Source organism: Solea senegalensis, linkage group LG11 (assembly GCF_019176455.1).
Source record: "Solea senegalensis isolate Sse05_10M linkage group LG11, IFAPA_SoseM_1, whole genome shotgun sequence".
NCBI lineage: Eukaryota > Metazoa > Chordata > Actinopteri > Pleuronectiformes > Soleidae > Solea > Solea senegalensis.
The window spans coordinates 6,008,522-6,022,943 of record NC_058031.1 but is presented as its reverse complement, the minus strand read 5'-3'; the positions used below and the strand labels follow the sequence as shown (position 1 = coordinate 6,022,943).

Sequence of the window (14,422 nt, the reverse complement as noted above, 5' to 3'; positions counted from 1 at the left end):
AGCTGTTCCTTGAATGTCATGCTAGTCAATCACATATTTTAAGTGGTGTAATTTCACTCAGCTGTAACTCAAGACAAGAATGTCAAACAGTGGTTTTGTGACTGATAAAACAAATTACTCTGGAATAACACTATTTGCATTTAATAAACCATGCAAGACACTCCATACACTCCAAAAGAAAGGCTAGTTTTATCACCGCAAAGAGGACTTTGTCTTTCACAAACTGATAGATATGTAAACAAATAAATCATCCATCTTTGTTTCTGCTCCTTGAACGGTAGTGTTGCCAAATTCTTCAGTACGTGCACATTTTATCTGTTCTCCCCTCCACCTTCTTTTCCCTCCTCTCACTTATCTAAATCCACAACGTCTTTTGTCCTCACACAGGTGCGGGGAGCAGTGTGCACCACAAATGCAACAGCGCCAAACACCGCATCATCTCCCCCAAAGTGGACCCCCGCTCAGGTGGATACAGCAGTGCCCACTCTGAGGTACAAAACAACGATGTGTCAGAGGGCAAGACCGAGCACAGCACCCATGGTGGAGGTAAAGGCTCCGGGGGAGGCGGCGGTGGCAGTGCCAGGGAGAAACGCAATGGCAAAGTCCACAAGCCGGTCCTGCTGCACCAGAACAGCACAGAGGTATCATCCACCAACCAGGTTGAGGTCCCAGATACCACGCAAAACTCCCCGGTCTCCATCAGCAGCGGCCTCAACAGTGATCCAGACATTGCTGACAGCCCTGTGGTGACGGGGATGAGCCACGTGGCCTCTGTCATGTCTGGCCTGTCCCAGAGTGTCTTTATGTCTGAGGTAACAGGAGATCCTGTCTACAGCATGTCTCCTACAGGGGGTCCCAACTCTCACCTGATGGGCGCAGATGCCACCTCACAGGGTTTGGTGCTGTCTGTCACCTCTGATCGTCACAAGTTTGCCTTCCCCAGCGGAGGAGTCGGGGAACCTGGGACAACCGCAGCAGGAGACCTGTCCATGTTGTCTGCAGCTGGTGTGTCTGAGGAACTGGTGCTCTCCAGCAGTCTAGATTCTGGAGCCATCAAGATCCCAGAAACCAACATGAACTTTGATCCTGACTGCTTCCTGAACAACCCTAAACAGGGCCAGACATATGGAGGCAGTGCAATGAAGACAGAGAGCAACTCTTCTTCAACCTCCTCTTCCTCTGGTGGCAGCAATAGCACCAATGGCAGTCTTCACCGCTCCCCCACCATTCAAGACAATAGCTACACCTACAGTTCAGCTTTGGTAAAAAATATCAAAACAGAAGACACATCATTTGAGCAGCAACTGGCAAAGGAGAGTGGCTACCAAGTGGGTACAGTAGTAAATTGTGGAAGTGGGGTGTCTGTGGCGCCGGGTGGTGGTTCGGGTCAGGGAAGCCTCACGCTGACCCCTGCAGGCTCCCTTGTTCCTTCTGGTGGGGGTCTCAGTCCAAGCACCACCCTGGAGCAGATGGATTTCAGTGCCATAGATGCCAAGCAGGACTATACTTCCAACACAACCACAGTGAGCTACGGTCAAGCCATGTCCAGTCCTCACATGCAGCACCAGAGTCGTTCACCCAGCTTCTTCCTCCAGGATGCCTCTCAGACTGGCCAGGCTCAGCAGGGAAGGCCCAGCATGGGCCAGAAAACACATCTGATGGAGCACAACTCCCATGACTCCGGTGCTTACATGGGGCTACAGGTAGTGAAGACAGACTCTCCTGGCAGCAACGGCCACCTCCACCACCATCACCAGGGCCACCAGACCCAGCACAGGGCCAACTGCAATGGAGGCTCACCCACAGAGGGTCCTGGCCAGGCTGGTTCTCTCCAGCTCCTCCAGTACCAGGGGACCTTTCCTGGGCTTGGCACTGAGCACGAGGAAGTGGTGAGTCTAGAGCAGTCCGGCAACGTGACCTCAGCCCAGACTGGAGCCACCGAGAATGGAGCAGAGAATTTAATGAAGGCGGGAGATCACATTCAGTCCTGTGGGGCAGGGAATGGAGATGGAGGAGGTGCAGAGCATTACCTGCAGCAGGCCTCTGATGGTGGTGCAGGAGCAAATGGAGGTACAGGAGAAGGGGTAGCAATTCATAATGGAAACAACAATGGTGATGGCAGCAACCGGTCCCAGCAGCAACAGCAGCTGCAGCCTCTCCTCCAGGGTACAAGCATAGTCCAGGGACTCTACAATACTGTCAGCACCCATCAGGGCCTTGGTGGCGGAGCCAGTAATGGAGGAGCAGGGGGCACTGGCATGGAGATCAGTCTGGATCACTTTGACATCTCTTTTGGAAACCAGTTCTCTGACCTCATCAATGACTTCATTTCAGTGGACAGTAGTGGAGCTACCATGTCAGCTGGAGGAGCTTTGTACGCTCACCAGTTAGTCACATCCCACAGCTCTGACGGTCAGAACACAGCTGCGGGGGCCCCACAGCAAGGCCAGGAAGATGGAGGGCCTCGAGGGTCTGGCTACAGCAGCTCAGAGCTTTGCCTTCAATCCTGCTGCAGTCCCCAGTCTCTGAGTGCAGGGGCTGGAGCAGCAGGAAACACAGGAGATGCAGGCTCATTGTCCTACATGAATGTAGCAGAGGTAGTCTCTGCAGCGGTAGCCCAGGGGGCTCTGGGGATGCTTCAGGCCACAGGTCGGCTCTTCATGGTCACCGACTACTCTCCTGAGTGGTCCTACCCTGAGGTGAGTGGTGTGCATTCAACAGGTTTTTTATTATTATTATTTTCAACCAGAGCAGTCCAATAGTTTAAATAAGACCATTAATCTTAAGTCGTTTTTAAATAAGAAAAAAACAATGTAAATTGACAACTAAACTAAAGATCAATGGACTTCTTCAATCGGTGAATTTCAAGGCAGATGAAAAATGTGCGTTTCACAAAAATATAGACACACAAGTAAAACAAAAATGTATTTTTTCATGGCTGTAGAAGTAAAAAAGAAAAAAAACGTACCAGAAAAACTGAACCTGCTGCATAAAAGGATTAATCAATATGTTTTACTATCCTTTGATGATCAAACACTTACCCCTGTGTCTCCTATGTATTGATTTATGTGCGGCAGTCCTTGATTTATTTGTGGGTAAAAGTATATTTCATTGCCAGGCTGTGCACAGAATATTGATTCACTGATTCACTTAGTTCTCCTTCGCACTCACATCCACCCCAGCCTGGTTTTTACTTTGCATTAACACATCAACAGCTCTAAGTACAAGTGTGAATGCACCCAGAATGCATTGAGGTCTAATCACTCAGACCACTTTTGGAGGTGGTTTGGGCCACATATGGCCACATTATTTTTATAATGTGTACAAACAATGGAGAACTATGGATTGTATACATGTGAAAAGATGGATTGTACTACATTTTAAAATATTTCAATTTGACGTGTTAAAATCCAAATACCTGTCTCCCCTTTATCCTAATCCATTTTTATATGCAACAGTCTTTTTATATGTGGCAAGTGCCGTCAACTTCCTTCATGACCAAAGCCAGATATACGTCATTTTGATTTTGGTCACTAATGTTCTCACAAAATATTAGGCAAAGCTCACAACTCACGCTGGTGTATAGTAGGATTGAGTTTCATCGTAATCTACATATTTTCCGCTATAAAACACATGAATATATGTATTTTGCTGTACGAAATTAACTCTAATTAATTAAATTAACTAAATAAATGGAAACTTTAGTGTCATTAAAGATTCATGGATAATATTTAAAGTACTGTACATATACATATATACTCATATATATATATATATATTTCTCTTAATTTATACCTGTATTTCACCATGACTCTGTTACATACTGTTTCAGTATCATTATCAACCATTTCTGCTTGTAATGTCAACATACCACTAGGTGTCACTATTCACACGTGCATGCTTGTGCCATCAGTGAACTCAAACACACTGGAGCGTTGTATCATATACTTTAAATGTGATTTCATTTATTTATTTTTAAACATGTTTGTATCATACTGAGACACACATATGCATCACATCTCCCGAGGAAAACAAAACCTGAATGTTGTCTCATCTCCTAATTCCTGAGGAATTCCTGCTGAGATGACTTTACTACCCAGTGTAATTCCCTCCTCCAGCCTCAGGAGGACAGCAGAGTAGTGCAATATCAGTGTTGGTTGAAATACATGTGGATGTCCACACGATGGCAGCAGAGATCAGCACAGTGTAGCTGTTTGCTTCATCTTGGTGCCAGGCTCATGTTTGCACGCTAGGTGGCATAGTGTGCACATGTGGAGTTTGTTTTATCAGCTTGCCCCGTTTTTTGCAGGGCGGAGTTAAGGTGCTGATCACTGGTCCCTGGCAAGAGGCGAGTTCCAACTACAGCTGTTTGTTTGACCAGATCTCAGTTCCAGCTTCTCTCATCCAACCTGGGGTGCTGCGCTGCTACTGCCCAGGTAAACCAGGAGGGAAGACACGGTGACGTCAGAGACGCTGTGAACATGTTTAAACTTAGTGCTGATTTGTCAGGGGAAGAAAAACATTATAATGCCAATTTTGTGAGTGATCTACTCCAATAGAGTATTAGGGTTTCTTTTTCATACATTTTTAAGAAAAGCATTTACTTTTACAAATTGACTTTTTTGTTTTGTCAACATATATATGCTGCATTTGTGATTACATTTAAATTTGAATGCAATAATATAACTGAAGCCCTGAATAATGTGTGTGTTTCCTCTGAGAATGCTAGTGCATGGAAAATCTCTACCAATTAGCAAATGTGACCCTGTGACGATGACTCCATGTTTACTGTTCATGCACTAAATTCTCATTATCTATCCCCCCACGTCCAGCTCACGACACCGGCCTGGTGACACTGCAGGTGGCCGTCAGTAACCAGATCATCTCCAACTCTGTGGTGTTTGAGTACAAGGCCCGCGCTCTTCCTTCACTGCCATCATCTCAGCACGACTGGCTCTCGCTAGATGGTACGTCTCTCTCCCTCTCTCTCTCTCTCTCCCTCCCTCCCTCTCTGCCGTGACTTTTCTGTCTTCTGTCTGCACCATTGTCATGCATTTACTAACCCTCTTTCTGTAGGACACGATTCAATACTTTGGTGTACTTGCTTTGACTAAGTGACAGATTGTTATCTTACATTATTTCCACCAAGGAGGTTACTGTCTTTTCACTTTCTTTAACAATGCAAGGTATTTATGTGTTGGCAGAGACATGTTCTTTTCTATTTTGTGCAGTGATATGGACTTGTGTTTTTAACTGCTGCACAAATGTTGACGTTGAATTTAAGTCTGTTTGCGATACATATTGTAACATCTCATCTACAATTACAAAAGTAGTTCTTTATCCATCTTTAACCATATAACACGACAAGTATTTGGTGAAAGTGTAGCGATGGTATACACTTGGGGACATTAATGTTTTTAATTAAACGCACGTTCAGTGCAGCAATTCATGTTGGATTTTGACCGTACAGTACATTGATTTAACTCCAGGAACTCACACAGATAAGGAACTCTTAACATTGCATTTGTCTTTTTTTATTGGTAATGTTCTGTTTTGTAGGGTAAATAAAAGTGGTTGAGTTAAGTTGGCTTTTGAAACATATTAAACAGTAAGTTATGTGGAGAAAGCCTTGGAATTTTTATTATTATTATTATAAATATGTAATAGTTTTCAATGTGATTAGTTAATTTGAGACTTTTCTGTTATGTGTTATTTTATTTTTTCCACGTCTTTTTGTGAAATACCTGTTGGAGAGGATGTAAACAAGAGTTGTCTTGTATGAGAAACAAACACATGAACTGAACTGTTTATAACACATGGGAAAGACAGCTTTCATTGCAAGTAAAGCTGTCTGTGAATTTTGATTTTCAGCTCCTTACTGTTGGTTGTGTAGTCTGTACTTGAGTTTAGCATCCTTTTCAGTGTATTTAGTACTTTTTCTTGTATCACCAAACATCAAATATCTGGATTTAGAACCTTTAAGATCTATTCAAACTTATTTTCCTCACTGTAGGTGAGAATCTTAGCTTTAAAAACTCTTGTGCATCACTTAAAATATAAATGTGTGGGTTTTCTTTGGGTTCTCCAGGTTCCTCCCACTTGCCAAAAACATGCACATTTGAGAATTAGACAAATTGGACACTAAATTGACTGTGAGTGTGACTGTGGTTATTTGTCTATGTGTGACCCTGTGATGGACTGGCGACCTGTCCAGGGTGTCCCCTGCCTTTCGCCCTATGTCAGCTTGGATTGGCACCAGCGCCCCCTGTGGCCCCCTGTTGCCAATCCCAGCTGTCATAGGGCGAAAGGTGGGGGACACCCTGGAAAGGGCGCCAGTCCATCACCGGGTAACATGGAGACAAACAACCATCCACACTCACACTGTGTGTGCGTGTCCAATTTGCCAAATCTGCATGTTTTTAGACGGTGGGTGTTGTGTTTTATAAAAACACCTTTTCCTCACACTGTTAGTAAGCTGAACCTTAGCTTCTTTCTACTGTCCGAGATGTTGTAAAGTGCAGTATATTTTGTTCATATAGTAGAGTTGAGTGTTGTTTCAGATGAGTTAAATCTGTTCTGCTTGGTTTTGTTGATCTTGACAATTTCTCATTTCCACTGAGCAGCCTCCCGTTTAGAGAGATGTGCAAATTAATTACTGCATCACCAGATTTGAAGACTTTGATCCTTTCATTATTCAATGTGTGACCCTCTCATAGTTTGACAGTTTTTGTGGCATTTTTGAGAGGTATTGTACGTTCAGTAATATACTGCAGGGTTAGCTCCCATCTCCATGTGGTTCAGATTCATATCTGTGAGTGGGAAGGACTGCTGATCAGCAGAATATAATGAGCAAGTAAGAAATGGCATGTTTGCACGTGTGTGCGTGCTGCTGATAAAGCATTGCTGCAGTGCGTGAGCATTGACAGAATAAAGTAGGGCACGGTGAAGCACGGGCTCACAGGACAGCTGCATTGCAGACGGCTCTTGAGGGAGTGGGAGTGAGTAATCGAGCGCTGGCTGCCTCCACACACAGCAGTACCAGTGGATCCCTCCGCCATTCATACCCTACTGCCTCACTGGCCCATTCACAGAACCAGTAAAGGAGGAGCTGACTGTCTCAGGGAAAACACGGCCCACCCTATTACCTTACTTATATTAACCCTTTCTCTGCTATCTCTTACTGTTTTGTCAAAATCTGGAATCCTTGTGTTGGATGACGGCAAAGGCAAGCGGTGACCCACAAAGGTGTTTGAGTTTTGCCTCTTGATTTAGCCCTGTTGCATTTGTCCAATGATAAATGACTTATTAGAGAAGGAGATCCATGCGGTCATTTTGACATGCTGTCCAAAAAAAAGTGCAGTGTTTAAAAATGGCATTAAATAGATTTAGAATAACATCATAATTATAGATTTTTATACTTTACTCGAGGGCTGAACAATTAAATCAATTGCAACTGCTTCAACTGCAATTTTGACTCCTCCTGTCTTCTATCCACATTAAATAAATGTTACGTATAACTGTCATATCTTCACGTTCACTCATCGTTTAGTGCGGTGAATGTTTTGATGGTGATGCGCCATCACACTTTAAATCTCTTACTCAGTGAATATTGGACTGAACCTTAACTCAGAAAATGAAAACTGCACAGATGCAACTACACTACTTTATTACTTACTGACTGATATTACTTTTTTACAGCCAGTGTGGCTCTAAAGGTGTGTTTATCTGTGTAAGAGAGAGGTGAGGGCTAGTCCTTTCCAAAAATACACGCGTGTCAAACTTGGTATTCCAGCTGCATTTTGCAAAATACCCGTGTGTGTGTGTGTGTGTGTGAGAGAGAGAGAGAGAGAGAGCAGCAGCAGTTTCAGGACCACCGCAGTGTGGACAGCGACTCTGGCACCAAAGCGCACTCTTGTTTTGTTCCTTGAAAAGTCCCACTTTGAGATCCAGACATGATAACTTATTTCACTTATAAGTGAGGCAGACTCTCTATAATCACTTTAGTATGTGCGCTCATCGATAATGTTAATAGTCCTGACAGAGGAAGCACGTTGTCGTGCACGACCCCAAAAACACATCTTGAATCTGTGACTGGTGACTCGTGAGCCCTTCTGTCGGTCAGTCACCTGCTGACACTCCGTGTCATGCTTTGCGATAATTCCGTGGCGGCATGCGACTGTACAGCTGCAGCTGCGTGAGTTTCCTTCTCCCGTGGAAGACTCAGTGTGCTGTGATGTGCTAATGGCACAGCTGCCCGCCTGCCTGCCTGCCTGCCTTGATTTGTCATAATGCAGAGTGGGGGAAGGGGCGCTTTTCTCTGCAGCACTGCAGGTATATGGAGCCATGGGCAGGACAGAAAAAGCTGTCGGAGCTGCAGAGAGCCAGCAGCAGCAGCAGCAGGAGCAGCAGCTCCTCACCGTCCGCCCCAATCACCCCTTCCTCGCACGAGCTCAAATTCCACCGTGGAAGTGCCGAAAACCGCAGCTCCGCACAGCGGCTTTTACGCACTGTTAGTGTTTAAAGGGAGCGTAATATTGACACGAGTGACACCAGCAGAGAGTGTGTACACAAACAATGCAGGAGCGGAGGAGTGGGCGTGTGTGGGGGGGTAAACACTGTAAAAAACAACAACAACAACAACAACAACAACAACAAAAAAAAACACCGCACAATCGAGCGGGGTTCACGCTCAGGTGCCGGGGTTCTGGGAAAAACCGCGTCGGCGTTGCTTTAGTGAACCGAGTCACACTCGTGACGGAGAGAAGAGAAGTGTTACAATAAAAAACACCAAATAACAAACGATTACTGTGAGCGGGGTTTGAGGCGCGAGACCGCGGCTTGAGCAGGAGAAAGAGGAGAAAGACGAGGAGGAGGAGGAAGAGGAGGAGGCGGCGGCGGCAAACTGGAATTAGGGCGTCTGTTTACCGGCGGCACGTGCGCACATCGTCTCCTAGCAGCGGTATTTGTCATTTTACTGCAGGCTGCTGGAGCCGCGACTAGTAGAAACACAAGGAAAGTGTGTGTGTGTGTGTGTGTGAGAGTGAGGTGAAACAAGTGAAGAGGAGGAGGCTCTTAGAGGAAGAAGAGTAGTGAGCGCTCTCTCTCCCTCTCTCTGTCTCCCTCTCTCTCCTCGCCTCGCTCTCTCCTCTCAGTTATGTTCCGTTGTTGACGAGTGCTCTGTGGAGACTGAGATTCTTCTGTCTACACATCAAGGATTTTGTATTTGTTTTTTTTTTTCTTTTTAAAAGACAAATCTGAAGTCATTTAACACCATGCAGTAGCCCTGGGGTTTTTTGTTTTGCCTCTGTGGGAGCAAAAACTGCAATCTGAAAGAAATGCAGCTTTGCTTGGACTCCTTCTGGGTCAGGATGCCAGTGAATGACACCTGCATTTCTTAAGAGACAAAAGAGGCAGTTTCTTTTCTTTGGTGTTGGACTCTACCAATGGAAAATAAAATAGAAGGTTAGAAGTGTCAGTGCTGTGCTGTACTGTGCTGTATTTGTGTTGTGTTTTGGCTGAAAAAAAAAAACAATTCTGTGCATTTCTTTGTAAGAAGTTTCCTCCAACACACCGCATGCTGAGTGCTTGGTTGTTGTTTTTAATTCAACATGGTCCAGCTGTGTCTGTCTTAAAGAAAAGAAAAAACATGTGCTGTTGGCCACATGCTTCCTCCAGTCTTTCTTGTGACTCTGCCTCATTGCAGAACACTGGAGAGTTGACGTTGATAGTGGCCAACTCCTGACTCACGACTGAATTGTCAGGGCAAACTGACTCCTCACTTTCTAGGGACAAGAAGGTTGTTTAAACTTAGAGCTGTCATGTGTCTGTTTTCCTGTCAGTGATGCTGTGTGTGTGTGTGTGTGGTGGTCACTGTGACTCCTCTGTGGGCTTGTGTGCTGTTTTTATGTGTTGCTAAAAGTACAGTAGTCGCTCATGTGTACCGCATTAAAGGGTTGTAGCAGCCACGAGCGCTGCTCAGGATTTTATAGAGCTGGTGATTCAAATCTAGCCCCTGTGTTGTTCTGTTTCATGTTGCATTCGGGGCTGACAGTATCTGCATGGACTTGGAGTATAAAACATTTACGTTGCATTGGAACAAACTGCAAGTTGCTCACGGTACTCCACTGAGATCTGCCGCTGCTGCTGCTGCAGCTGCTGCTGCTGCAAGTTCTCACATTCATGAAAAGAAACTTCACTCTTGATGATGAATGTTGCTCTGCTGTGGAGGTTTCCAGAATATTTAAAGTCAGACTGCAGTACATATGCATTTATGTACCTGTTGCTCGCCTGTGAAGTCTCATTGGGCCACATTGCAGCGTCTGAAAAAGGGAATGTGTGAGATGCAATGCAACAAACCAAAGTTGCAAGAATATGTTGAGCAGATGGTTGAGCAGAGGTTGCTTTGGCTCTTATATCATTTTCTTTACTGTTAGTGTAACGCACGGGCATTGATTGCAGTTACACGGAGGGTTTTGTTTGGCACTTTAATGCAAAGTGGTTCATGGCGGAACAATGTTTGTCGTTCTTGGCTGAATTTAACCAAACTATGTGTTAGTTCTACTGGTAGTAGTGTTAGTAGCACATCGTTCTTGCATTGAGCCGTGTGCCTGCTGCAGCGGCAGCATGGTTAGCACAGCCAGCAGCGCTGTTATTATTGTTCAATTCACTTCGGTAATAGTTTTGTCTCCATGTGTGAAGCCCCTGCATGAAGTACCTGCCTAATGACTGTACATTTGTGTATACGGGCGTGTGTGTACGCTCCTGTTTGTGTGGGAAAAACTCTGCATAAAACAAATTGCTCCTGGGTCAATACAATCTGTGTAGTTTGTCTGTTGTATAATATATGTATAATGGTGCAGTTACCAGTATAAGCAGCAGATGTACTTACTCCTAATAAAAGCACTATTTTCTGTTGTGCTCATATTTAAGGTGACAGCCGCTTTTCGTGTCGCTGTACCTGTAATATAAATAACTGGAGCAATGTCAGCAGTAGTAATTCAGTCACAGCAGCTCTAATGTGGTCGTGCTTATACCTGGTGGTGATGGATCGCACCAGACAAGAGGTTTTTAAAGTAACAGGGGCATTTTTAATAAAAAAAAGAGAGAACATCATTTCTGGCTGTTTATTGTGCCCCTAGTTCATAATGTGAAATGACCTCAATCAAGACCCCCTGACTGTTATTGACTTCTCTTGCGTACGTTTATTTGATTTCCTGTTTGTTTGTTTTTTCTCACAGTGGTGGTTCATTATTTATTCAGCCATATAATTCATCACTTTGCACTCAGACTAAGTTTGCGATTGCGTTGTCAGTGGACATACAGTGCGACGACCGCGTCGATCTAAAACGTTCCTCGTGCGATCCTCAGTTGAGGGATGTTTGTGAAACTCATTGTGTGTAGTGAGGGCTGGACGTGTGTCAAAAGCTATTGTTCATTTTGGAAGCGTAGCATTGTGTTCTGTATGCCTCTGTCAAAAAATGTCAGTGCTGGCATTTGAAATATGCATTTAGCCGTGCACTCGTGCTACAAAAGGGAGGATTGTGTTTTTCCCTCTCAGCTAATTTGTCTATGTGAATAAATACAATCCAGGGAATGTGCAGTTTTATGTTGTGAGCTTTGTTTTGCATTTGTGGGACAGTTCGCTAATGTGGTAATCCAATTCAGCTCCAGTCCCCATTCATGCTGTGCAGAAGTGTCCCTCAGAGTGGCCATAAGACCAAATTAAAACAGGTAATATAGAATATAGAATAGTCTCAGGCCAGGCATAACTTATAGCACAATCATATCACAGTCTGTCCGTAGATTTAAATTACAGTATTAGTGACCGTATTCTGTGAATTCTGACGCTTTCTAATATCTGACAAAAGACTGAAATGTGCTTCTAAGTAGTGAATGTGATACAATAAAATGACAGAGAGGGGAGCGGTCTGTGATTCTTGTGAATGCATTTAGTCCAAATGTGTTGTCTATTAATGGAAGGCTTTGGAGACGTCCTGTCCCTCGGGGTTTGGTGTTTTATATCGGATTGATTCATCTTCATTTGAGATTATTTATCTCCTCATCCCTGTTTAGCACTTCCCCTACAGCTCATGTGTCAAACAGTATACAGCTGAAGATGCAAATGAGAGACTAATTGTATGCGATTGTTACCGTATCAATTGATCACCTATAAGAAAAAATCAAACTACCCTACTCTCCAAGACAAAAAGCCAATACAGATTCACTCTATTAGCGTGACAGCGGATGACAGTAAATCCCTACGGTGTGCACTCTTGGCATTTTACCTTCAATGTGACACACTGTATCTATTCAGTGCTCGGACTATACTCATATTGACCTAAATATCTGAGTAAATGCCAGCGGGTTAAGAGCTGCTTCTTCACCTTTGTGGCTGAACAGGAGAGTGTCATTAAAGCTCGGTGACCTTTGTTTGCAGTTATTAAACTTCAGTACACTGTACAGCTGAGAGTAAATTATTTTCTGTGTGGAAACAGTGGAGACTCAGAGTGGTCTCCACAGAACATATTTGCTCATGTTACATTTTGTTACCCCTTCACCTGTTGCTCCTATAATGTGTTGACATACTGCAATGGAACTATACCAGTAATGCAGGCAACGTTCGTTTCAGCTTTGAATCTCGAAGCTTATGGAAGGAGCATTTCTGTGAACATGATGCAAAATGGGGGTGTCCATCTCGTCCATAAAGGACAATTGCATAAGTGTCTAGATACATGGGCTACGGTACGATTCAGGGAGTCAAATCGATCTCTGCTTACCTTCAAACTGATATTTAATCAACAATCTTTTTTATTTGTTTGCTCGCGAGAGTTTAAATTGACACAATTGGGAAGTAACGGCATAGCAGCTTTATTAAACCAATTTGTGACATTAAAAGAGATTTATTCTGTGATATTCTTGATTATTTTCTGTATCGATGTATTGCATAATTCCCATAATTGAAATTGAACTTAAAAGTTCTACAAAATGTTGCATGTTAGGAGTTATTTTGAAATGAGTCTCAGGGCTCAGTCTTCTGACAGAGAGAAAACAGTAAAAGCTGTTTTATAGCGCTAATAGGTCAAATGAGTGGTGGTTGTTGGTCTGCAGGGGAAACTCATTTCAGGCCCAGTTATTTATACATAAATTGAACAAACAAACGAACAACTGGGACAGGAAATGTGATAATTATGTAAATCTGAAAACAAGGAAATGGTATATTATTGTTTTTATCCACAGTGTATAACATGTACGTAAATGGGCTAAATCGGCAAGCAGATAACACACAACCGGTTGCTATTTGTTTCTAGACTTCACTTGACAACACCGTCAATCAAAAAGTGGTTCCCCCTTTCAGACAGTTCCTCCAATCATCATGCATTAAACCATCAACCCAGTGCCCGCCCCTGCCCACTTCTCCACAGACTCACAGAGAAGCTGAGTCTCCCTGGAAGTGAAGCGATTTTGCTGCATTTATGCTGAGCTTCTACTGGTTTTATTGTGTCTGACAAGAAAATCTTGTCAGACGATCTGTGATAAACAGCTAATTCTGAACAAACTAGTCATTCTAGCGCACCATTACTGATGAAATTTAAATACAACAGTGCATAATTGATGATGTATTTTATGACATTTTAGAGGAAGCAGAGCTTTGCTTGTTGTCATGGAGCAATTGAAACTACATCTACAGTATATGAGTTTGTGGTGCTCTTTCAATTTGTCTTTCTTGATTGTTTGGATGTTCATCCAACTAATGACTGAGCGGTTTCCTACAATCCGACAATCCAAGACTCACACTCCTCGATGGTCGGCCTACTTTAAGGGACCACCAACCGCCATGTTGCCTCAGTTAATATGTGTTGCACTCACACTGCATCAACTACAGCTGATGAGCAACCAGCATGTACTGTATCTTCTGAGTCTGTGTGAGAAGAAATCCCCTTCCCTACCAGCAGGTACCAGTAGTGCGTGTTCATGATACATGAATACAGGTACTTGTGATAGCACAGCGGCTGGTCATGTCGTAGTTGTATTGGCATCCAAGTGTCCAAATCCAATGAGAAAGATGGTTGTTATATTGTATATGAGCTCCTTGTTGTTGGTGTTGAGTAATTGCTTGCTTTGTTATTTCCCCCGTTGTCTTTACATCTTCTCATTGGCTGTAGCTAAACATCCAATCACAGCAATGTCTCTCCTCGATGGACAGCGATGTTGCCGAATTGGCCATAAAGCTGTCTAAAGCCAGTTGCCAGTAAGGTGCCCTGACAACATAATCAAGGACTGCTAGTGCCGCACACACTGTACATACCATGGATGGTCATCAACAGCCAACTGTTAGGGTTGTGTGGCCTGTGCTTCAGACTTGCAATGGATTGACAAACGACCAAGGGTGTAGCCTGCCTCTCGCCCCACCTCCACATCCAGG

The 14,422-nt window shown here is 43.9% G+C and overlaps 1 protein-coding gene across 2 annotated transcripts in view; it reads left to right on the top strand.

Annotated features, from left to right (window-relative positions):
* The window catches only part of camta1a (calmodulin binding transcription activator 1a), a 289,047-nt gene that overhangs the window by 255,557 nt on the left and 19,068 nt on the right, over window positions 1–14,422 (top strand). The window contains exons 9-11 of one of the 2 annotated variants that reach the window (XM_044037457.1): window positions 388–2,699; window positions 4,310–4,436; window positions 4,833–4,967. In XM_044037457.1, coding sequence (XP_043893392.1) covers window positions 388–2,699; window positions 4,310–4,436; window positions 4,833–4,967 — 2,574 coding nt within the window. Of the gene's footprint in view, window positions 1–387; window positions 2,700–4,309; window positions 4,437–4,832; window positions 4,968–9,130; window positions 9,463–14,422 lie in introns of those variants that run through there. The other variant, XM_044037458.1, reaches the window with a different exon arrangement.